This window comes from Tamandua tetradactyla, chromosome 6 (assembly GCF_023851605.1).
Source record: "Tamandua tetradactyla isolate mTamTet1 chromosome 6, mTamTet1.pri, whole genome shotgun sequence".
Lineage (NCBI taxonomy): Eukaryota > Metazoa > Chordata > Mammalia > Pilosa > Myrmecophagidae > Tamandua > Tamandua tetradactyla.
The window spans coordinates 73,671,922-73,695,498 of NC_135332.1; the positions used below are offsets into that span (position 1 = coordinate 73,671,922).

At 67.5% G+C, this 23,577-nt stretch overlaps 1 protein-coding gene and 1 long non-coding RNA gene across 3 annotated transcripts in view; one reads left to right on the forward strand and one right to left on the reverse strand.

The window, feature by feature from the left end:
- The window catches only part of BAHCC1 (BAH domain and coiled-coil containing 1), a 54,056-nt gene that overhangs the window by 27,587 nt on the left and 2,892 nt on the right, over positions 1–23,577 (forward strand). Inside the window, exons 3-25 of the mRNA XM_077166203.1 lie at positions 2,931–3,053; positions 4,941–6,674; positions 6,959–7,067; positions 7,292–7,500; positions 7,681–7,839; positions 7,983–8,185; positions 8,365–8,710; positions 9,608–10,408; positions 13,982–14,178; positions 14,293–14,429; positions 14,976–15,104; positions 17,181–17,301; positions 17,449–17,719; positions 18,370–18,552; positions 18,641–18,942; positions 19,053–19,160; positions 19,255–19,417; positions 19,653–19,767; positions 19,863–19,938; positions 20,024–20,132; positions 20,775–20,894; positions 21,054–21,230; positions 21,388–22,550. Coding sequence (XP_077022318.1) covers positions 2,931–3,053; positions 4,941–6,674; positions 6,959–7,067; positions 7,292–7,500; positions 7,681–7,839; positions 7,983–8,185; positions 8,365–8,710; positions 9,608–10,408; positions 13,982–14,178; positions 14,293–14,429; positions 14,976–15,104; positions 17,181–17,301; positions 17,449–17,719; positions 18,370–18,552; positions 18,641–18,942; positions 19,053–19,160; positions 19,255–19,417; positions 19,653–19,767; positions 19,863–19,938; positions 20,024–20,132; positions 20,775–20,894; positions 21,054–21,230; positions 21,388–22,550 — 7,055 coding nt within the window. The remainder of the gene's footprint in view (positions 1–2,930; positions 3,054–4,940; positions 6,675–6,958; positions 7,068–7,291; positions 7,501–7,680; positions 7,840–7,982; positions 8,186–8,364; positions 8,711–9,607; positions 10,409–13,981; positions 14,179–14,292; positions 14,430–14,975; positions 15,105–17,180; positions 17,302–17,448; positions 17,720–18,369; positions 18,553–18,640; positions 18,943–19,052; positions 19,161–19,254; positions 19,418–19,652; positions 19,768–19,862; positions 19,939–20,023; positions 20,133–20,774; positions 20,895–21,053; positions 21,231–21,387; positions 22,551–23,577) is intronic.
- Positions 15,632–20,427, reverse strand: LOC143688359 (uncharacterized). 2 transcript variants are annotated; one of them, XR_013177968.1, is made up of 4 exons: positions 20,227–20,427; positions 19,996–20,085; positions 19,251–19,331; positions 15,632–16,118 (listed from the first exon to the last, which is right to left on the reverse strand). It is a non-coding gene; the product is annotated as an uncharacterized LOC143688359 (long non-coding RNA). The 2 variants fall into 2 exon arrangements; XR_013177967.1 differs by having other exon boundaries at positions 15,632–16,274.

Below are 23,577 nucleotides of genomic sequence, written 5' to 3' on the forward strand. Positions count from 1 at the left end.
GCCTCTGTGCACCCCCAGGGGGCCACCCCTTCTTCCTCCCAGGCTGAGAGCAGCTTGCAGCCAGGCCCCGGACCACCCAGAGCCCACCCCTTCTCCAGTGCCAGCCCAGGTGGGCAGGGGAGCCTCGGCAGCAGGGCCCCTTTGGAACCCCCTGGAGCCTTGTGGCCAGCCCCAGCCCTGCCCCCACAGCCCCTCACCTGGCCGTGATCATCTGCTCTCCTCCCTCCCTCCCCTAGCACCCCCCAGCAAGGGCCAAGGGGCCGGGGGGAGGCCTTGTGCAGTCCAGCCACCCACCTGCTGTGACAGTCTGCCAGGCCCCTGCTGGCCCTTTTCCATCACATCCCACAGGTGCTGGGGGTGCCCCAGCTCCCCCATCTCACGTGGCAGAAGTGGGGGTGGGCCTGTTCTCAGGGAAACCCACGCCCTCACGGGACCCCTCCCCGGGTATGGGTCCCGCTGCACTAGCCTGGCCCTTTGCTTAAGCCTCTGGTTTGATCCCTAAAAAATGAGATGACCACAGTAGCTGTGTCCTTGCCCCATGGCATCTGGGGAAGGGAGGTCTCGGGGCCAGGAGGTCCCCTCCAGGATGGCCGGACCTCAGAAGCCTGGTCCCAGGGGTCAAGTGCCGCCGGGTAAGGCCCTCAGTCTCCTGGCCTTGCACATCTGCAGCTGTTTCTTCTGTCCCCTCCCTGCTGTCCTGTGCCCTGGCCAGTTCTCCACCGGCTTGCCCCCACCAGCTCCCCGGCAGCGAGCGCCACCTTCTCGCCCAGCTGTGGAATCCCACTCCACCCAGGAACGCTGGCGTTTTCCTGGCCCGGCCAAGGGCAGCCCTCACTTCTCGTCTTGGAACAGCTGCTCCGATTCATAAAAATCATTTTTATTTTCTTCTTCAACTCGGAGAATGCAGTCTTGTTGGGAGAAAGAAAGGAGCCTTTTGATCGCTGCCTCCGGGGGGACCCTGCTTCCCCACTGCCGCTCCCCCCCCGTACCCCATCCTCAGCCTCCTTCCTCCCTCCCTCCCTGCACCGCACCCCCTGCCCCTCCTTCCTGGAGGTTCTTGCCACGCCTACTGCCCCCCCCCACACACACCTCACTGCTGTCTGCCCCCTCCTGTCTCCTGCCACCTCCTGTCCAGCCCCAACTCCCATCTTCTCCAGGACCTCAGAGGTTTGGGCCAGAGCAGGCCAGAGGTGGGCGAGGGGTGGGGCAGGGAGGACTTTGGGACTGGGGACCCCTGGCAGGTTTCTGTCCCCACCCCTTGGCCTGGACCACCAGCTGCTGGGCTCAGAAGTGGGGACACGTGGCCCCATGGCTATCCCCTTCCCCGCACCGCCCACCACACGGCCAGCTGATCTCTGCTGCCCAGGAAAGCATTTGGGTAGGGGAGGGGGTCCGGACATGGAAAATGGGCATCTGGCAAGAAGGAGGTACAAGGTTCCTGTTTACCAAAACGAGACTTCTGTCAGCCACGGTGCGGGCTTCCCCAGTGTCCCTCTTCCCAGGCCTCTGCCCCCCAGCCCACCCCCCAAAGTTAGCCCCGTAGGCGCCTGCTCTAGGAGCCAGGCTGGCCTGCCCAGCTGCAGGGGACAAACTCAAGCATGAGGTGCCCTCGGGGCCAGGCTGTGAGCTGCAAGCAGGACTTGTGGCCGAGGAGGAGTGACTCCTGGGGCCAGAGAACATCAAGCTGCGACATCAGGGCAGAGGGTGGCCTACCGGGTAGGTGGATCAGGGTGCCCCGCCTGGCCTTGGGGTCCAGGGCGTCAGGACTTGCTCTGAGCTGGGTGCCCCTGGGCTCCGTTCAGGTCCGGCACGGCCTGGGCCCCCTCCTGCCCACGCAGCGTGTCCCCGGCGCTGGGACAGCAGCTCATCCACAAGACAGGATTCCTGGGCCCTCTGTCCGTCCCTTCCACTCTGCAGTCAGGAGGCTCCTGGGCTTGCGTCCCGGGCTCCCAGGACGCCCAGCCCTGGCCTCGGCAGAGTAGACTCCGGCCCAACCCTGCCCTGGGGGCCCCCAGACTCCCTCTAACAAACGGCAGCACCAGGGTCTGGCAAGGAGAAGCCTGGCACCCAGCTGGGTATGGATGGAATGGGCACCGGGCCCCCAGCCCCTCTCTGCAGGCTGGCCAACCCCTCCCCGCTGGGCCCAGGGCTGCAGAAGGACCACACTGGGGAGCCCATGTTCCCAGCGGGCAGCTGCTGACCCTGCACCCAGCAGACACCCGCTGGGCTGGCAGACCCCTGGCTGTGCCAGGTCCTTTCTGTCCTGAGGGAGAGAAGACAGCCCCACCCTCCCCGGCTGCCCGGGACGGACAGATGGACAGGTCAGACCAGAGAGGGCATCAGGCCCCAGGTCACTGCGAGGGTTTTGGGGTCACAGATCGACGCAGGGAATTCTTTTGAGGGTGGAGCCACCACCCCAGGGGGCCAAGTCTCCTTTGCATGTCTCAGAGTGCAGAGGGGGCCCCCCTGGGGTGGGGGTGGGGTCTTAGCGTCAGGGTGGAGATGCCTGTGACCCACAGAAGCTGCCCCACCCGGACCACCCTGGCCCCTGGGTAGGGGCTGCCCATCACCGCTGGTGCCAGGACAGCCTGGGAGCCGGAGGCAGGAACGCTGGGCTGGCGGGACGTGGCATCCAGCCCGGGCTCCATCTTGGCTGGGTGGATGCCCTCAGACCCTGTGTTCCCTGTGCCCCTCCCTCGATGCTTCTTCAGAGCCCCTCTGCTCGCCCTGCTCCAGGGTCCCCACGAGCCACGTGCTGCTGGGGGGTGTCATGGCACCCTGCCCGCCCTCCCGTCTCCCTCACCCGTCAGCAATGCTGTTTGGGCTGTGGGGCGGGGGGGGCAGCATGAGGCTGAGTGGGGGGTGCTCTGTGGGGACGGGGGGCCAGGCACCAGGAGTCACCCTGACAGCCACTCTCCTTGTTTCTGCAGCTCCCGGGTACCCCAGGTTTTCGGGGAGCCTGGCATCCACTTTCCTACCCATGAGCCACTTGGATCACCATGGAAACAGCAACGTCCTCTATGGGCAGCCCCGTTTCTATGGAGCCCAAAAAGGCAAGTGTGGCCTGGGGCCCTTAGGGGGAGCGTGGGGACCTGCAGAGCGGGCGGCTTCCGGGGCGCATGGGGTGGGGGGCAACCTGGGGAGCTCTGTCCCTGGGGCTCGGGCTCTGGCACAGGCAGGGGCTGGCTGAGAAGGTGGACCTGCTCCCTGGGCCCGGGAGATTTAAAAGCCAGGATCTCTGCCAGGTGGCAGGTTAAGTGCAGGTCGGGGGGCCCCCAGGTGTCGGCTCTCCAGCCTCTGCTGCTCAGGCGGAAGCAGCTCAGAACGACCCAGCCCAGGGTCGCGTCCCAGTGCCTGCGCCCCCCAACCCCACCAGAGTTCTCGGGAAAGCTCCCAGGTGGGGGACCGGCCTGTACCCCCTTTCGGATGCACACATTCACTGGGTGGTCCCATCACACTGGGCCTCAGCTGCAGAAGACTCCCTCGAACGCCCCCTTCCAGCCCGAGGTCAGATTATGCCATTTGGGGGTGGGGGTGCAAGATGTGTCTCAGTGGGCAGAGAAGGGATCCTCACCCTGTTGGCAGGTGGGGCACGGGGTCCCCCAGGAAGCATCCTGGGAGAAGGGCTCTGAGCAAGGGTCTCACTGCTGGGAAGTGAGGGGACGGGGTGGGATGGGGCCAGTTGAGGCTGGAGGTCCCAGGCACCTGTGCTCCTGGGAGTCAGCTGGGGGCAGGGGCACCACATTTACCTTTTAGGTAGGTCTCCCCGGGGCGGCACCCTGGAGGGCCAGGCAGGGAGACCCCGGGAAGCTTGGTTGGGGAGTGTGTTCCAGAGGAGACTGGCATGGATCTGGACGCGGGCGGGGAGCAGGGCCTGCGTGTCAGGGGAGCCAGGTGGGCCCTTACCTGGCCTGGGCTGCAGAGGGTCTGCTGGGGAACAGCAGTTCGGGGTGGGGAGAGACAGTGCACTGAGTTTCAGTGCAGAGGCTGGGGCTCTGGGGGCACCTGGGGGATCCAGGGGGGGTTGGGGCTACTGCCAGAGCAAGGGTTTGCGGGCTGAGCCTCCCCGGCGGGTGGGTGGACAGCTGAGGAGAGAGAGGACGGGTACATTGTGGCAGCCCCAGGGGAGCCCTGGCACCCTAGCATTTAAGGCAGGACTTAGTGTCGGGGCAGAGAGGCCACACACCCACCTCCCACCAGGCTGGGTGACCCAAGAGGTGCTGGGCCTGGGGCTGGCCTGGGCCACTCGTGGGGTGGGGACAAGGGCCGACTGGTGACCCGGGGCCCGTTTTCCTTCCTCCCTATTGCCCCAGCCTGCACAGCCACAGCTCAGGGCAGAGGGGCTGGGGGCGGCCAGGGCCTTTCACTCCCAGCACCCCAGGCACATCTCTCCACTCAAACCTCCTCTGCAAAGGGGTCCCAGCACCAGGGAGGCTGGGAAGGAACGGGCACCACAGGACCTGCCCATCCCTGTGCGTGGCTGCCTCTGTTACGGGGCCCAGCCGGCGTTGTGCAGCCCTAGGGCACTAACTTTCGTGCGTGCCGGCGCAGACCTGCAACAAGTGGGCCCCCAGGCAGCCCCTCCCCATGCATCAGCGCCCCAGCCCGCCAGGCCTCCCTCACGTCTGTCCATGCGTCTTTTCCGGAACATCCTGCGGTCGGCATTGGGCAGCACGTGGCCTCTTCTGCCTGATTGGCTTCCCAGGGTCTGGCCTCCCAGTTGTCACGTCCCCTGCGGTGGGGTGGGGTAGGCTGGGGGAAGGGACTGTCTGCCCCAGACCTCAGCTTGTGGGGCCCTGCCCGCCCACTCCCCACCCCGAGGATCTTCGGTGAGCACCCCGCCCGGTGGAGGAGGGAGGTGGGCTAAGGCAGGGCAGGCTTCTGGGGGGCCGTGTCGCGGGGCAGCTTCCTGCTGACCTCCGCTCTCTTGGCACACGCAGATAACTTCTACCTACGCAACCTGCCCCAGCAGCCCACGCTCCTGCCCGCCAACCACAGCTTCCCCAGCGTGGCCCGGGCCGCCCCCGGCCACCCCCTTGGCCCCTGCAGCCACGAGCGGGGCGAGGTGGGCGTCCCGCGGAAGGGCCCCAAGGACGCCGACCGCTTCCTGGCGGGCACAGAACTGGGCAGAGAGAAGGCCAGCAAGGCCACGGAGGGCAAGGAGAGGCCGGCGGCCGAGGAGGGCGCTGGCAAGGAGCGGCACAAGCTGGTGCTGCCCCTGCCGGCCGACGGGTCCTGCAAGGAGGGCTCTGCCGTGCCCCGCGCAGTCTACGAGGGCCGCACCAAGCACCTGCCCTCCTGCCTCCTCAGCAGCAGGGCACCGGGCAGTGAGATGAGCAAAGCCGTCCTGGCCAGCTGTGCGGGCGGCGTGCTGGGGCGGTCTGGCGCGGGGGACACGGCCCCTGGACGCTGTGCCAAGGAGGCAGCGGGTGCCCCGGAGCCCGTGCCAGCCTTCGGCGAAAACCTGGAGCGGCGGCAGATGCTGCACCACGCGGCCACCTACCCCGGGCCCCCCGGCCTGCCCGCCGGCCCACCCCCGCCCCTAAGCGCCACCACCGCCGGCTCCTTTCCCTGTGTGCCACTGCACACGGGCCCCGATGGGCTCTGCCCGCTGCAGGACAGGGCTCCCCAGGACCTGAAGGCCAGTGGGCCTACCTTCGTGCCTTCTGTGGGGCACCTGGCCGACAAGGGCCGGTCCTTCCAGGCAGCCGAGGCGTGCGCCGTGGCTGGGGAGGGCAAGGAACGGCCTGGGGAAGGGATCAGTGTCGGCGACCACGTCGTGCCCTATGGCGTCACCTACGCACAGCTGAAGGCCGAGGGCAAGGGCTTTGAGGCAGCCCTGGCATCCAGGCTGAAGGGTGTGGGGTATCTCAGTGGCGGGGGCCCCGAGGCCCCCTTCTCCGGACTCCCCAAAGGCAGGCTGGACAAGAGTGGCTACTTGGAGCTGCCCCCCCAAGATTGTGCCCGGCCGGGCCTACAGGAGCCGCCGGGCGGGAGGGGCAGCCAGGCCTGCTGCGCCTCAGACAGAGCTGCCGGCAAGGAGGGGACCCCTGGGGCGCAGAAGGTGGCTCGCATCCGGCACCAGCAGCACCTGCCAGCCCCCGAGCTGGAGCCGGGGGGCGGCACGGCCGAGGTGAAGCGCAAGCCCCTGGAGCTGGCACCCCTGGGCTACGGCGGGCCGGCCCTGCCCCCGTGGAGCGTCGCAGCTGGCCAGGCCGCCCCCGGGGCTGGCAGCGACGAGCACAAGAGCAGTGGCGCCTACCTGGACCCCTTTGGCGGCGGTCTGCAGCCGGCCACCCTGCTGTCCCAGGAGCTGCCCGCCCCGCCGGACGAGGTCTCAGCCATGAAGAAGCTGCTCAAGTACAGCAACCCGGGCCTGGCCGCCGGGCAGCGGGCGCCCTTCGTGGGCCTGGACGGCCTCAAGGCCAGCTGCATCCAGCAGGAGGCCAAGTTCCCGACACCCAAGGGCCCAGGCCAGGCTGCGGGCGAGGTGACAAGGCCCGACTGTGCGCGCAGCCGCGAGCACGAGGCCCCGCATGGCGATGGGGAGGTGCGGCAGCCGCCCGTGGGCATCGCCGTGGCTCTGGCCCGGCAGAAGGAGCCAGGGAGCCGGCCCGAGGCGGCCTACGGCGCCAGTACCGGGCGGCAGGGCCGGGCAGGCCCTGCCTTTAAAGGTGAGGGTCACCACTGGGCATGGCTGCTGACCCTGGCCCCCGCCTACCCCGCTGTGAGATGGCCCCCTGCCCCAAGCATCTGGAGAGGGGGGAGGGGACCCTGGAATCCTTCATCTCCACATCTGCAGTGTGGATGCCCCACCTGCCCTCATAGGCTCAGGAGACCCCCTGCAGTCTGGCAGACCCCACCACAGGCCTGCAGTGGTGACTGCTTTCTCTAACCCCTGGACACTCCCCGCTCCGGTCACCCTTATCCTCCCTCCTCTGCCTGCCCTCCCGTGCAGCTGGCACTGGTCCCCGCTCCATGCACGTGCTGGACCCCGAGGCCGAGGAGGACAGGACACGCTTGTGTGATGACCGCCTGGGGCTCGCCGGCCGTGAGCTGCTGCTCCAGTAAGAACCAGGGGTACAGGGCCAGGTCCCCCCCCCCCCCAGAGATCCTGTGTAATAGAGCCAGGTCTGGGAGACATCCCCCCCAAACTTTTCCTACTCCATTGATGGGGCAACTGCTGGGCCAGGGTTTCCCTCCACCCTCAGGTCCCGTTTCCCTTCTGGGGCCAATGCCGTGGGGGTGGGGGCCGGCCAGGGTGTGGCCTGAGCCCCCGGTGGCTTTGCAGGGACAGCAAGGACCTGGTGGAGTTTGCCCGGATCCACCCGTCGAGCAGCTGCCCCGGGGACCTGGCCCCGCACCTCATGATCGCCGGCAGCTCCTCCCTGCAAGGCGGCCAGCTGGGCGGGGAGCCGGCCCCCCACCCCCACCCCACCCACCCCCCCTGGCTGCCCCGCACTCGCAGCCCCTCCCTGTGGATGGGAGGACACTCCTATGGTCAGTGCCCAGCAGGCAGGGGGGGATGAGGGTGGGGCCTCGGGGGAGGGGGCTCCGGGCTGGCCCCTCCCCTCCAAGCCAGGCCTGCTGGGGGAGGCCTGCGAGCGGGAGTGGGGTCCTAGCAGCCTGGGGCTTCCCACCGCCCACCGCCCTGACCGCCGTGCCCTCTGCTCTCCCCAGGCCTTGGGCACCCGGCCCTGCACCAGAACCTGCCCCCCGGCTTCCCTGCCTCCGTGCCCAGCTCCATGCCCTCCGTCTTCCCCCTCCCCCAGGACAGCCCCGCCCAGCTCGTCATCCTGCCCTCGGAGCCCACACCCCACGCTGCTCCCCACACGCTTGGTAAGGGATCTCTGGGTCTGTGAGGGGCTGGGAATCAGGTCTGAGAGGGGGCCGGGAGGGGGTCAGGGAGGCTGGGGCGGGGCTGGGAGCCGCCAGGGGTCCCAGGCTCACCTGGGCTGATGGCTCTCGGGCCCCGCCCCCAGCTGACGTCATGGACCAGGCCTCGCTGTGGCCCCCTATGTACGGGGGCCGGGGCCCCGCCCCCCACATGCAGCACCCTGGCCAGCTCCCCGTCTACTCACGCTCCCAGTTCCTGCGCCAGCAGGAGCTCTACGCCCTGCAGCAGCAGCAGCAGCAGCAGCGGGCAGCCCAGGCCCTAGAACTGCAGCGGGCAGCCCAGTTCCAGGTACCGCAGCCCCCTAAGTCCCCCCGGGCTGCCAGCTCAGCGGCCCAAGGCCGTGGGCCCAGACAGCCTCTTCCCCACCCCCACCCCTGCGTATGCACACTGCCGGTCCCCACCTTACCCTGGGGGTCCAGGGGCCAGAAGGGCTGAGCCGGGCTGAGGCTCTCTCCCCACCCCTTCAGCGCAAGCCTGAGGACCCCCACCCAGAGCTCCTGGAGCTCATTCCTGAGAAGGTCTCGAAGCCCACCCACAAGCCAGGTGCCTTAACTGCCAAGGGCGCCTGCCCGCCCGCCACTGCTGCCGCCGGCCCCGCCAAGCTGGCACCCTGCTGCCACTCTCCCACCCTGAAGCCCCCCGCCGGCTGCCCCACGCCCCCACCACGTCCCAGCGCCCCCTGCACTTTATCCACCGGCCTCTCCAGTGGCACACCCGCCTGCAGCCCCGGGCCTGGCCCCAAGGGGCCCAGGGCGGAGGACAAGCGTGCAGGTGGCCAGCGGCCCAGAGAGCACCTCAAGGCCACGGAGCCAGGTGAGAAAGGGTGGCACGGGCCCTTGGGCATCGTACCACCTTCAGGGGCAGGCAGAGCTGATGGGGGGCTTGCCTCGTCCCTCACCAGGGCCGTGGGCAGTGTCGGCTGTTCGGTCGGCTACCTCCTCCCCTTTCCACCCTTCTGGGTGAGCGCTGGGAGAAGCACATGGTGGGGGTCAAGGTCTCCTTCCCTGCCCTGGGCACATGGGCAGGGTGAAGGTCAGGCCCAGGTATGACAATGGCCATCCTGCCATCCCAGCCACCCAGAGCCTGGTTGGAGGAGCTCCTCCTCGGCCGCCCTGGGGCCAGCAGCTCCTGTGTGTTTTGAGCTGGAGGTGGGAGTAGTGGGACACACACCCCCACCCCACGGGGCCTGGTGGAGAATCCGGAGCCCCCTCCCCTGGCCGGGCCTCGGCCCTGTGCCCGCCACCGCCTGCCAGCTCCCTGACAGGCTGCTCCGTTCTCTCTGAATCGGGCTGAGTGTTTACACTGGAAATCCATGTGGCGAACATAAAACCAGTCCCAGTTTCACAATCAGGAGACTGAGCCAACAGAGGTTGTGGGGTTTTTTGTTTTGGTTTTTTTTTTTTAATTGCAGTTAATGGGGCGTAATGCCTCTGACACGCTGTCGGCTCCTCGCGCGGGGAAAACCCTGGTTCAAGTCTCACGTCCTTTTTTAACCCCTCTTTTTTTCTCGCCTGGCCCCTGTGGCTGCACAGTAGCTGCCTTAGCCAGGGACCGGGATCCCCGGTCCGCCTGGAGGCCTGGCGGGGGGGGGCTGGCATCGGGGTCCCCCCTCCTTCCACACGCATCACGTCGGCGAGGGGCTGGCCAGGGGACACGGCCGTCTCCCAGCCACTCCCCAACTCTCTGCTGACCCCAGCCCCTCTTTTGCAGACCTGCCTCCCAGATACACGTACCCCGCGGCTGGCTCTGGCTTCTCCCACACCGTGTCCTCCAACGTTCACCCGATTGACCTCGTGGACCCCCAAACTATGCAAACCACCACCCTGGGGGTCCAGCCTGAGCCCACAAGGACATTCCCGCCTGGGGAGCCGCCTTCTGGGAACCCTGCGCCCCCGGAGACCGGGCTGCTTCCGAGGCTCATGGAGACCCAGGACCTCGCTGCCACCCCCCACCCCACCGAGCAGGGACCCCTGGGGAAGGCAGCAGACCCCAGCCCACTGGAGGGGCTTTCAGAACTGCGATGCAGGGCCCTTCTCGAGGGAGGGAGCCCTGAGGCCACTGGCCAGGCTCATTCTACTCAGGGAGGGGGGCACATGGAAAGGACCACGGAGGGAGGGCAGGGGGAGGGGGAGCCAGGGCCCTCCTCGGGGGCCTCCCCCCAGGCCCTGGAACAGCGGGCCCCGAGCCCAGGCACCGTGGACGAGGCGGGCGGGTCGGGGGCCCCTGAGGAAGCTGAGCTGGAGAAAGACCGAGGGGAGGGTGCCGAGGCAGACAGCGGGGACCACGGCCACCTGCCCCGGACACTGCTGGGACTGGATGCCCTGGTGGCCGCCACCATCGACCTGGGGGACCTGCCCAGTCTCGGCTCCCTGCCGCCTCCACCGCCGACCACCCCTGGACCCCCCAGTGCCGGCGCCCCACCCCGGAGCACAGGGGTTCATGGCATCGCCCTGCTGAGCGAGCTGGCTGACTTGGAGGCCCAGAGGCAGAGCAGCGAGCACGGGTCACAAGGTAAGGAGGCCCCGAGCCACAGAGCATGGTGGCCATGGGGCTCCGAGACTCTTCCTGGCCAGTGGCCAAGCCCCACGACAGTGGGAAATGGGAGGCAGGGGTCCTGGACCCCATGTCCCCATGGGGAGGGGGGATGCAAAGGAGCTTGGCCCATGCCTTGTGGCCCCTCCATTCTGCAGAATGATGGGTCACTCTGCGGGTGGTCAGCGATTGTCCCTGTTTTGTGTGAGGTCGCTGAACAGGGCCTCCAGCAGGGAAGGCAGAGGTTGCAGCCCCCTGTGCCCCCCTGTGCCCCCCTGTGCCCCACGGCTCTCCCAGCCCTGCCCTTCCTGCCTCCCCAGCCCTGGGGTGGTGTAGCTAGACTCAGCCCCTCTCCTGGGGCTTACCCCCACGCAGGCACCCCAAGGACCCCAGGGTGCAGGCATGGGAGAGATGGAGCTCCACAGCCCCCAGGCTGAGCTGGGGCCACAGCTCCTCGGTGCCCACCTTTCCCTGATGGCCGGAACCCCCCAAAGCAGCCCTTCACAGGGTGGGGCCCTCGCAGCTCACAGGTGCTTTCCCACACTTGAAGCCCCCCACACCTCCTAGCCCCCCCTCGTGAGCCCCCAACCCCCTGTCTCTGGGAAGGGCCACACAGGGGGTGCACACTGGGGTGCCCTGTTCCAGTGGGCTCCCAGCTGGACCCAAGGAGGCTTTGCCCCTGGTCAGAAGGTGGTCAGGATGAGTTTGGGGGTGCCCCAGGCAGGGTCAGGGCTGCTGGGCCCACTGCATGTAGAGAGCGGGCAGGGGACGCTGCAGGCAGAGCCAGGCCACTTACCCCCAAGGTCTTTGGGATACCAAAGAGGAGTTACTGAGGCATAAAAGGGTGAGGGAGAACCCCTGGGCTTGATGCAGACCCCACCCCAGCTGCTGCTAGAAGGAGCCACTCGTCCACTTGGAGAAGGATGCCCTGCTCAACCTTCCCCACTTCCTCCTGATCCCAGCGACCTTTGACCCGCAGCCCCATCTCTAGGGCCGAGGGTTTCCTGTTGTGCAGACCCTAGACCCTAGGCCCAGATATTGTGTCCAGAGGTTTCAGGGTGGGCGCCTCCTGGCACCGGAGCAGGGACCTCGGGGCCGGGTGGGCCTTCCCTGCCTCCCCACCTGCACTGGGGACCAGCCCCTTTGCAGCCCCCAGGTGGGGTGGCCTGACAGTCCCTCGCGCAGAGCCAGGTGTGCGTCCCACACCTGTGAGCCAGCTTGATCTGTCCCCTTACCGGTGGGGCTCCCTCTGACGGTAGTTTTGGAAGCGCCAGTCAGGCTGGTCCACCATGACGCCCCCTTTCCCCGGCCTTATTTGTGGGGCAGTGCTTGAAAAGCAGCATGAATCCCAGGCCTCGTCAAACACTCTTCAAAGGAGCATGACCTGTCAGTCACTGTTGTGAAGGCTGAATAGACCCTGACCTGTCCCCTGGGAGCCCCTTCAGCTCGCCCTGGGTCCTTCTGATGGTCCCCATTGTCCTTTGAGCCCACACGTGCTTTCTGGCCCAACAAGAGGCTCTGGGCTCTCCGAGCACACTCCTGCCCTGGCCCTGGCTCCCGCCTCTCTCCAGGGAGCCCTGGTGCCTCACCTGCAAAGTGGCACTTAAAAGCCAGGGTCTGAGTCAGGGCGCTCACTGCCGCAGGACTCTGCTGTTCCTTCAGAGGAGTGCCAGGTGTGCATTTTGGAAACCACGGCTTCCCACTGAGGTCTCTGCTGTTGGGGGCTGCAGGGGTTGGGGAAGGGCAGCCTCCATGGGTTTGGGGACTGTGTGCTCTGAGACAAGAGAAGGTAAACAGCAAGTGCCCCCCAGGAAAAAAGGCAGCCAAAGGGTAAGGCTGTACTGTCAGGAAGACCAGCCTTTGTTGCCCAGGAGAGGATGTAGGCAGATGGGCAAAAAGGGTGGGTGGATAGATGGACAGATGAACAGACAGGTAGATGGTAGATGGGTGGGTGGACAGATGGAAGGATGGGTGGATGGGTAGATGGATGGATGGGTAGGTAGATGGATGGATGATGGATGGATGGATGGATGAATGGGTAGATGGATGGATGGATGGACAAGTGAACGGTGTACGGGCATGTGGACAGACAGGTGGAAGGATGGATGGATGGGTGGGTGGATGGATGGACAAGTGAATTGTGTACAGTGTGTGGACACACAGATGGAAGGATGGGTAGATGATAGATGAGTGGGTAGATAGATGGTGGAATGGGTGGCTGGCTGAATGGATGGATGGATGGATGGATGGATGGGTGGGTAGATGGATGGATGGATGGATGGATGGATGGATGGATGGATGGATGGATGGGTGGGTGGGTGGATGGATGGATGGATGGGTGGGTGGGTGGGTAGATGGATGGATGGATGGATGGATGGGTGGGTGGGTGGATGGATGGATGGATGGATGGGTGGATGGGTGGGTAGATGGATGGATGGATGGATGGGTGGATGGATGGATGGATGGATGGATGGATGGATGGATGGATGGATGGGTGGGTGGGTGGGTGGATGGATGGATGGGTGGGTGGGTGGGTGGATGGATGGATGGATGGGTGGGTGGGTGGGTAGATGGATGGATGGATGGATGGATGGATGGGTGGGTGGGTGGGTAGATGGATGGGTGGATGGATGGATGGATGGATGGATGGATGGGTGGGTAGATGGATGGATGGATGGATGGATGGGTGGGTGGGTGGGTAGATGGATGGATGGATGGATGGGTGGATGGATGGATGGATGGATGGATGGATGGATGGATGGATGGATGGATGGATGGATGGGTGGGTAGATGGATGGATGGATGGATGGATGGGTGGGTGGGTGGGTGGGTAGATGGATGGGTGGGTGGATGGATGGATGGATGGATGGATGGATGGATGGATGGAAAGAAAAGATGGATAGGTAGATGCAAGGGTGGATGGTGGCCGTGAACTCAGCCTCTGCAGTGCTGCACGTTCAGGGTAGATGGATGGTAGAATGAGTGGATGGATGGATGGATAGATGGATGGATGGGTGGGTGGGTGGATGGATGGATGGATGGATGGACAGAAGGGTTGGATGGGTAGATGCAAGGGTGGCTGATGGCCATGAACTCAGCCTCGCAGTGCTGACGTTCAGCACAGCTGAGTCACATGTGGTGCCTGTGAGTGGAATGTCACCTGCCTCTCTGCCTTTGCATCTAGTTCACATTGGAGGCCTCAGTTTCCTCATTGCACTGCGGGGATGTGGGACTATCATAAGGCCTCTCGTGGGCCTCTGCCCCGTTGCCCAGAAATACTGCCCCGTTTCTGAGGCCTCAAGCGCCCACGGAGAGCAGGCTGCTTTCCCACGGCTGCCGTTTAAGTCAGACTCCTCCAGCGATGTGCCCTCCCCGACCGCCTACAACGCTCAGCGGGTCTCCCAGACGCCCAGGTCTTGGCCTTGGCTTACCCTGCAGCACTCTGGCCTGTGCTGAGACCGAGGGTGATGTCACTCACCTGATCCTTTCAGGGTGAGCAGTGGGGATGTGGGGGACACACACACGCATGCTGACCCCCTCCCTGCCCCACAGAGGAGGAGGACGTGCTGGCCTTCAACTTGCGGCACCTCGCCACGCTGGCCACGGCCTGGTCCCTGGTGGAGGCTGCCTGCCTGGAAGGCCCCCCCGCCTCAGCGCAAACCCCCGCCGCCCCCTGCCGGGGCTCCCCACTCACCCCCCGCCGGCAGATCCTGCAGCGCAAGGACACCTGGACACCCAAAGCCAAACCTGTGAGTGGAGGGCCCGCACCGCGTCCCCCAGCACCTGATGGGGGGAGGGGGAGGGGATACCTCAGGGCCCCTCCCCCCTCTGCTCACATGGCCCCGTGTGCCCCTGCCCGCCAGGTGTGCCCGCTCAAGGCCGCCATCGAGCGGCTGGACACACAGGAGGTTGAGGTGCGCGTGCAGCTGGCAGAGCTGCAGAGGCGCTACAAGGAGAAGCAGCGGGAGCTGGCCCGGCTGCAACGCCGGCATGACCACGAGTACGGAGCCCAGGGCGGGCAGGCGAGGGGGGGACAATGGAGGCCGGGGTGGGGGAGGGGAGGGGGAATGGACCCCAAGGCAGGGCACACAGGGCGGCGGGGGGCGGGTTGCAGAAGGAGGAACAGAGGCCAGGGTAGGTGGGGACAGCTATGAAGGGGCAAGAGGCCAGACCTCCCCGAGGATCGAGCAAGTGACCCCAGCCCCTTCCCCCCACCCCCACCAAAGGTTCACCCCAGCAAATATGGGCAGGGTGATCCTTGTGGAGGAGGGAGGGATCTGTGGTGGCCTTTTTGGAGCCTGAAGGGAGGCATTCGGCCACCTGTGGACCCGAGCTGAGGGAGGGGGAGGGGACCCTGTTGACACTGTCCCATTAGACTTTGGTGCAGGGACGTTGCCACCTGGGATGAGGCTGGGGGTGCGGGGAAGCCTAGGTACATGTTGGGGACTTCCCTTGGGGAGCGAGGGAGCCTATAGCTGTGGTGGAGACAGTGTGGGCTGGTGGGGTCCCCGGCCACAGGCCCCTGACCGCTCTCCCTTGACCCCAGGAGAGACGAGAGCTGCCGGAGCCCAGCACGGCGGGGGCCTGGCCGGCCCAGGAAACGCAAACACTCCAGTTCGCTGTCGGCCCCGCGGCCCGGGGCCCAGCTGGCCAGGGCCGAGGGCAAGAAAGTCAAGTGAGTGCTGGGTCTGGGGCTCCTCCCCGGACCCCCGCCCCTGGGCCCGCTCGGCTACTTTCCCCCTGTCCTGCAGGCCGCAGCCTGGGCCGGTGCAGTGTCCAGTGACCAGAGCGCTGTAGGATGAGTGTGCACAGCCCCTGCCCTTTGTGCGGCCCTCAGCACTCAGCACCCCGTGGAAGCCACGGCCCCCCCAGGCCCTGGAGTGTCCTTCACTGGCCGGGACCCCCCACTTGGCCCCGCGAGGCTGAGCGACCTCAGTAAAGGCCTCCACATCCGCCGCTGCCCGCGCCGCCATGCGCCATGAGGCCCACGCGCCCGGCGCTCCCCCGGGCCTGGCGTAATTGTCCTTCTCGGCTACAAATTGCCTCTCCCGGCAGGGCCATTTGCATAAATCCTCGGCGCTCCTGCAGACAGGGATGGCGCGTGTGCGCCCTGCGTCGGTCCCGATGATTTGGTAATAATAGTTAAATCTGCACTAAATGGCTCCTTCAATTAAGACAGAGGCAAAAAATTAATCTCAGGGCTTTATGTCACAAAACATTAGCAAACGCAGAGAAGGTTCCGGGGCGGGGGCGGGGGCGGGGGGGGGCGCAGTGCACGTCGGCTGCGGGTGGTGGAGGGTTCCCCATATGGCTGGGGAGGGGTCTCCCTGAGCTGTCCCTCCACTCTGCCCAGGTGCCACCCGGCAGGGGCTCTTGGGGGCTCCCTCTGAGAACCGGCCAGTGGCCTTCCCTGGACCCCCACCCGGGAGGCAGGGCCTGTACTGCAGCCTCCCCCGAAGCCGAGGACCTGGTGGGCCCACCTGGCGCCAAGCCCCTGGCCCTGGAGCCTGTCCTTGTCCTGCACTGCAGCTGTAGCACAGGGAAGAAAACAGCCCAGGGCCCTTCCCGCTCTGAGGAACAGCCCCCGGCTCTCCATCCCAACTTCTCCATCTCTGTGGGCGGCAGGAGGCAGTTGTGCCCCAAGGGATGGGTCTCTCACTGGGCAGGAAGTAAGGGGGCTCCGTGGGGCCTGGAGAGGGAGATGACCACAGGGTCAGCAGGGGCTTCCTGCCCCTCTTGGGCCCACTGGCCCGGCCTCCTCTCTGGCAGGAGGGGGGAAATGGGCCGGCCGGACAGACTCCATCTGCAGCTTATTTTCATCAGCAAGCAAGCCTCCCTTCAGGGCCTGGGGGTGGGAGGCAGAGGGGGGTGTTTGAAAGGTGAGGGGGCAGGTCCAGGCCACCTCCCAGCCCCCATCTGACCAAACTCAAGACCGCCAATCTTCCCGAGTCTCAGGTTTCCCTGGGCATGGGGGCTGGGCGGGCACATGCAGTCATGCAGGTGAGAACATTTGGCGCAGGGGGTCTGGCAAGGGCAGCCTGGTATGGGGGAGAGCCAGGCAAGGTCTGATTTGGGGTGTCAGGAGGCAACTACAGGCCCCTGTGGGCTGCGGTGACACCACCCCAGGAGATACCTGGGTAGTGGAATGCATGTCACTGTCCCCTCTCTCAAAGCCTACACCACGTGAAGGGGGCAGAGCTCCTGGGAGGGCTTGAGCCCAGATCGGGGCAGCTGGTGGGGGCCGCCCACGTGGGAAGCAAGCCCTGTCCCCAGGAGCTCCCCAACATCCCCTGGCCCTGACCCCACAGACAGCCAGCCTCATCTTGACACCTCACTCCCCCTCTGGCCCTGTAGAGAGGCCAGTTACCCATCACCCACTTCCCAGGGGGGATGGCAAGGCCAGAGGCCCAGTCCCACGGTGGCCTGGCCAGCCGCTAGCCTCCGGAGCACCTAGCTGCTTCCCGGGGAGCCAGTTCCCCATGCCGACCCCAGGTCCCACTGGACAGCAGTCAAAGAGCTGTCCTTCCTCCAGCAGGGTGGGAGGCTGGGAGGGGGTGGAAAGGAAATGTACCCCCTCCCCAGCCCTCGGGGAGCTGAAGCATGGCGGGCAGTGGTGGGAGGGTCAGCAGGTAGGGGTGCTGGCTGGGAAGGCAGTGCCCGGGGGAGGAGAGCACAAGCTGTGGGGGTGGGGGAGGGCAGCTTGGCCAGGACTGAGGCAGGCCCCCGCCCACCGCCTCCCCTGTGCCCCCAGGGCCGTGCGGACCAGCCTGAGCCTGCTGTGCGCAGAGCTGCGCGGGCGCGACGGGGTGCCCCCCAGGAAGAGGAGCAGACTGGAAAAGGGCGTCCATGTGGGGCTCCAGGCCACCTCGCCCGTGAGTCCCGCCAGCCCCTCACATCTCAGGGGACCAGCCACGGTGACTGGGCCTGCGGAGCCGGAGGGGGTGGGGGAGGGGCGTGGGGTGGGAAGTGGGGGGCCGACTCCGCAGCCCCGGGTGCAGCTGCTGCCGTCGCGTTGGCAGGAGGGCGTGAGGAGCAAGAAGAGCGGCCGGCCAAGTGATCTGGCCTCGGTGGCCCCACAGAAGCCCAAAGTCGGCCAGGGGCTGCCCACCAGCCTCAGCTCCTTCCGGCGGCAGGAGGCCTCCCCGGGCAGGCGCATCCGGAAGAAGCTGTCCCGAACCAAGAGCCCCAGGGGGGCTGGGGCAGCCCGGCACCCCCAGCCCGACGGCGACGGTGGCCGGGAGACACCCAAGTTCCCAGCCCAGGCAGGGGCGGCTGCCAGGCCCGACACAGGCAAGCGGGGGCCCTCGCCAGGTGCTGGGGATCACTCCCCCCTGGCCTGGGGCACAGGGTGGGCAAGGGCCACAGCCACCCCCCCAGAGGACCCCCAGGAGGCTGGGAAGGTCAGGGACTCCCCGAAGGCACCCACTCCCCACGGCGGACCTCAGAGGCACTCCAGATGCCCCACCCCCACCCAGACTGCATGGAAGGAAAGAGGCCCCTGGACACATCCTGAAAATGGGGTTAAAAATAGCCCCTGCCTGCTCCAAGACTCCTTTCCTGCAATGTCCCCCCTGGGCTGGGCCCACAGGGTTATCTGACCCCCAGCAAACACACATGTCCTGGACAAACAGACGTTTCCTCCTCTGGCCCCTTCCCCCAGGGGCCTCGCCTGAGAAGAGACTGAGGAAGGGGCCCCTTGAGGGGAGGGGACAGAGGGAGCAGGAAGCAGGAGGGCAGAGGGGACTGGAGGGTGGCTGGGACCCCCAAGGGAATGCAGTCAGCAGTGGGTAGGGCGGCCCTGGGGAGGGGAGCGGAGACACCAGCCCCGCAACTGGGTCCCCTCCCACCGTCCCCAGGCCCCACTCCCAGTCCACCCCTCGGCCCTCCGCACGCGCTGCCACTCGCATGCCGAGCCATCGGGCCCCTGTGCCCCCTCGCAGGCAGCAGCTGTGACAGTGAGGACTGCGAAGGTCTCTTGGGCTCAGAGGTGCCACCTAAGGAGCCTGGGCCGATGCAGCAAACTGCCGCCAGCACCTCCGCGCTGGGGCCCTCGCCCTCCTCTGTGGTGAAGATGGAAGCCAACCAGAAAGCCAAGAAAAAGAAGGAGAGGCAGGGGCTGCTAGGTAACCCCAGGGCACGCCGGGGCCGGCGGCCCGTCTGGGAGCCGCTCCGGGCTGGGACTCGGTGACAGCCTCTCCCTCCCTCCCGCAGGGACCTGCCGCCTGCCCAGCCCCGAGCGCGGGGTCAAGGCGAAAAGGCGGGCGGTGAAGGCCAAGGCTGGCCCGGAGCTGGCACGGGCCCCAGGACGCAGGCCCCCCGGCGCGCCGGGCGAGAGGAGAGCCAAGAGCAGGGCTCAGGGCGGGCTGCGGGCAGAGGCGGGGGGCGCCCCCAGCAGAGACACCCTGTTCAGCCCGGCCCGGGCACTCGCCCGCCCCCAGCAGGATGGCGAGCCGGGCACGGAGCGCCTCAAGAGGGCCACGCGCAAGAGCAGCGAGCTGCAGCCTGTCTTGCGGGTGAGGCAGGCACCTGGCTCCCTGGGGCGGTGCGGGCAGGGGGCCGGCCTGTCGAGGGGGGAGCCCTCCTCACAGGGGCCTTCTTGCCCACCCGCCCCCCCCACACACAGAGAAAGAACGGGGCCCTGTCCGTCGCCCTGGCACCCCGCAGTGCCAAGGCCATCCTGGGCAAGGGCAGGAAGTTGGGCAAGATGAAAGGCAAGACCGTGGGCAAGCAGGTAGGGTGCCCCCCACCCTGGAGCCCCCCTGCCATCCTCTCCCCACCCCTGCCCCCCACCCTCTCCGGAGGGTTCTGACTCCTGACCTACCCAGGCCAAGGGCCGGGCAGTGAGCCGGCTGCTGGAGAGCTTTGCCGTGGAGGACGATTTCGAGTTTGATGACAACAGCAGCTTCTCGGAAGAGGAGGAGGAGGAGGAAGAGGAGGAAGAGGAGGAGGCCAGAGGTCCCCTGAGCGCTGAGCAGAGTGCTGCTCTGGGTGAGCAGAGGGGGCAGCCGGCCAGCCTGCTGCCTGGGGTGCAGGAAGCCCCCAGGAGGCTGTGCTGGCTCAGGGAGGGGCGGGGGACGGGGAGCATGGGCTGCACAGACAGCGGTTGTGGGCGGTAGATGGTCACTGGTAGGTGGAGGGCAGTGGTCAGCGACAGCGGGCAGTGGAGTAGTTGGGGGTGGCTGGTGGCGGTGGGCAGTGGCGGTGACGGGCCGGCTGCCCGCAGCCCGTGCTTGCACCATCCACAAGGAGGACCTGCAGGACGGCCTGCCCGTGCTGGTCCCCAAGGAGGACAGCCTGCTGTACGCCGGCAGCGTCAGGAGTCTGCAGCCGCCTGACATGTGAGGCTGGGGCCCGGGGCGGGCGCGGGGCTCCCGGGCAGGTGGCTGGCCGTGGTCCACAGGGGCCTCTCATGCTGCCCCCTCCACACCCCTAGCTACAGCATCGTGATCGAGGGTGACAGGGGCAACCGGCAGAGGGTCTACTCGCTGGAGCAGCTGCTGCAGGAGGCGGTGAGCCCCTCCCCGCACTGCCCCGCTGGCCCGTCCACCCCTCGCACCCACGCTCACCAGCCACCATCCCTTCCGTCCCTGGCAGGTCCTGGACGTCCAGCCCCGGTCCAGCCGCTACCTGCCACCGGGCACGCGGGTCTGTGCCTACTGGAGCCAGAAATCCCGTTGCCTTTACCCAGGCAGCGTGGTCCGAGGTGAGCTGCCTGGCTGGTGGGGGGCCCACAGAAGGCGCCGGCAGGGGCCCTGGGGGCGCCCCCGGACCCCCACTCCCGGCCCCAGAGGCCCGACCTGAGTGCAGGCTCGTGGCCGGTCACGTGGGCACCACTGCTCCTGGGATTAAATCCTCGTGGTCCCTGGGGCAGGGCAGCCTGTGGGCCTGATGCGGGCGCAGCCCTGTGGGCGGGCGGGAGAAGGACCCCACCAGCCGGGTTCGGCGCTGCCCGCGTGCGCTGGGCGCGCGGTGAGGGAATCTGGGCCGCTGCTGGGGGCCGGCTGCCGATCCAAGGTGGGGGTGAGGGATGGCCTTGGGGTGGAGGGGGGCGGGGCCGCGGCTGCGTGGGGGGAGGGCCAAGGCGTGACGGCGCCGCGGCGGGGGCGGGGCCGCGGCGGGGGGCGGGGCGCGCCGCTCCCTGGCTGCAAAGCTGGCTCTGGCGGCTCCAAGGTCGAATGTGAGCAGGGAGCAGAAGTGGCCCCGCGTCACTCATCAGGCACCCCTGAGCCCGCCTGCCGCCCACCATCTGGGTGCGGGAGTGTGCACCCGGCCCCACCACCCCGAACCTGTCCCCATGGCCGGGCAGCTGGGGCGCGGGCGTCTGCAGAGTCCGATTTCCCGGCAGGCACCTCCAGCGATGAGGAAGAGGGCCTGGAGTCGGTGCTGGTGGAGTTTGACGATGGGGACACGGGCCACATCGCCGTCTCCAACATTCGGCTGCTGCCTCCCGACTTCAAGATCCAGTGTGAGCGCCGGGCCCGGGCGGCTCCCTCTCATCCCCCTCCTGCCTCCTACCCTCCCCAAACACACACCTGGCGTCGCCCCCGGGAGAGGGCGAGGAGCGTGGCCACCCTGCTGGGCAGTGGGCCCAGCACTCAGAGACCCCTGCGCACCCATCCCGCAGGCACCGAGCCCTCCCCAGCCCTGCTGGTGGCTAGCAGCTGCCGCAGAACCAAGAAAGCGTCCAGCCAGGCGCCCCCGCCCAGCGAGGCCACCGCCCCCAGCCTGTCCCCCAAGGCGCACAGTGCCCCTGAAGCCTCCAGCACCCCTGGGAAGAAGTCCATCTGCAAAGACAAAACTGGTACCCACGGAGTCCCCAGGAACCCGGGTAGGGGTGGGGGCTGATGGAGGCGAGAGGGAGAGGTGGGGGGACGTGGGGCGAGTGGCAGCAGCTTCAGGGGCTAAGGTGTCACCACCGACGTCCCCTGCCTTCCTCCCTTTCCTCACCCTCCCCCCAGGCAAAGCCGACGTCCTAACCTCAGGTGCCAAGTCCCCCACCACTGGGGCCACAGACCCCTTCCTGGGCCGCCGGAACAGCCCCCTGCTGAGCTGGTCGGCAGTGGCTCAGGCCAAGCGCAAGGCGGCGGGCAGGGCCCCAGGTGCGCTGCAGAACCTTTTCCAGCTCAACGGCAGCGCCAAGAGGCTACGTGCCCGCGACTCCCTCTTTCCGGTGCACAGCGTGGCTGCGCCTGTCTTCGGCAATGGCTTCCGCGCCGACTCCTTCAGCCGCCTGGCGAGCTCCTACGCGCCCTTCGCCGGCCCGGGACTGCCCGGTGGAGCTCACCGGCTGCTGCGGGCCAAGAAGGCAGAGCGAACTGAGGCGGAGAAGAGCGGGCGGCGGCGGGCAGGCGGCGAGTTCCTGGTCAAGCTGGATCACGAGGGTGTGACCTCCCCCAAGAGCAAGAGCTGCAAGGCGCTGCTGGCGGGCGGCAAGGACTTCGGGCCCAAGCTGGGACGGCCCCTGCCCCCCCCCAGCTACACCCACCCGGCCCTCGTGGGCAAGGACAAGAAGGGACGGGCACCCGTGCCCCCGCTGGCCATGGGGCTGGCGCTGCGCAAGTTCACCAGCCAGGCCGAGTACCCGCTGCCCTACGACAGTGACTGCCACAGCTCCTACTCGGACGAGGACGGGGACGGGCCCGGGCTGGCCTCCGGCGTGCCCTCCCGCTTCCTCACCCGCGTGTCCGTGTCCTCGTCCTCGTCGGGCTCTTCCACGTCCTCGTCCTCGGGCTCCGTGTCCACCTCCAGCCTCTGTTCCTCGGACAACGAGGAGTCGTCCTACAGCTCGGACGACGGGGACCCGGCCCTGCTGCTGCAGACCTGCCTCACCCATCCCGTGCCCGCCCTGCTGGCCCAGCCCGAGGCCCTGCGCACCAAGGGGGGCGGCCCGCACGCGCCTGCGCAGCGCTGCTTCCTCTCCAGGGCCGCGGTGGTCGGCGGGGGCGGGGGCGCGGGCCCCAGCGGCGGCAAGGCCAAGCTCAAGCGCAAGGAGGCCCTGAGTTTCTCCAAAGCCAAAGAGCTCTCCCGGAGGCAGCGGCTGCCGTCTGTGGAAAACCGGCCAAAGATCTCGGCCTTCCTGCCAGCCCGGCAGCTCTGGAAGTGGTCGGGGAGTCCCACGCAGGTACGTGGGCCCCCGGGGGTGGAGAGAGTTCCAGGCAGGCACGTGCCGGCCCCACGCCCTCTCCCGCTCCGCCTTGCCCCGACACCTGGTCCTGGGGCTTGTTTTTCTCCTGCATTTCAACAAACAAAAGAACCGGGAAGCCCAGGATACTCGTCTTTGCGTTGCTGTCCCTGGGATGTGGGGTACACACGCGTCTCCCCATGGCGGGAAGTGGCCCAGCCAGCTTAGGGCGGCCGGGGCACGCAGCGCCCTATGAGCGGACATTTGGACGGTCATGCCTTCCCGCGCTCATAAACGGCTGGCCCGGGCTACAGGGAGTGGCGGCCTCACCGGCATCCCTCGTCCATCAGCTGTTTCAAGCCCACACAGGAGCTTGTGTACCTTCCACTCCCAGCAGGCCACCATCCCTCTCACAGCCTCTCTTCCTGGTCCTCCCACTGTGGCCCTGTCCAGCCCTGTGTCCCCCCCGCCGTGGCCTTCCCCAGCCCTGTGGCCCCCCCCTGGCCCCCTGTGGCCTTCCCTAGCCCTGTGTCCCTCCCTGCCCCCCCCATGGCCTTCTCCAGACCCGTGTCCCTCCTTCCCCACCCCGTGGCCTTCCCCAGCCCTGTGTCCCTCCCTGCCCCCCCATGACCTTCCCCAGCCCCGTGACCCTCCCTGCCCCCCCCGTGACCTTCCCCAGCCCCGTGTCCCCCCCTGGCCCCCCCCATAGCCTTCCCCAGCCCTGTGTCCCTCCCTGCCCCCCCATGGCCTTCCCCAGCCCTGTGTCCCCCCCGCTGTGGCCTTCCCCAGCCCTGTGTCCCTCCCTGCCCCCACCGTGGCCTTCCCCAGCCCTGTGTCCCTCCCTCCCCACCCCGTGGCCTTCCCCAGCCCTGTGTCCCTCCCTGCCCCCACCGTGGCCTTCCCCAGCCCTGTGTCCCTCCCTCCCCACCCCGTGGCCTTCCCCAGCCCTGTGTCCCTCCCTGCCCCCCCGTGGCCTTCCCCAGCCCCGTATCCCCCCCTGGCCTCCCCCGTGGCCTTCCCCAGCCTC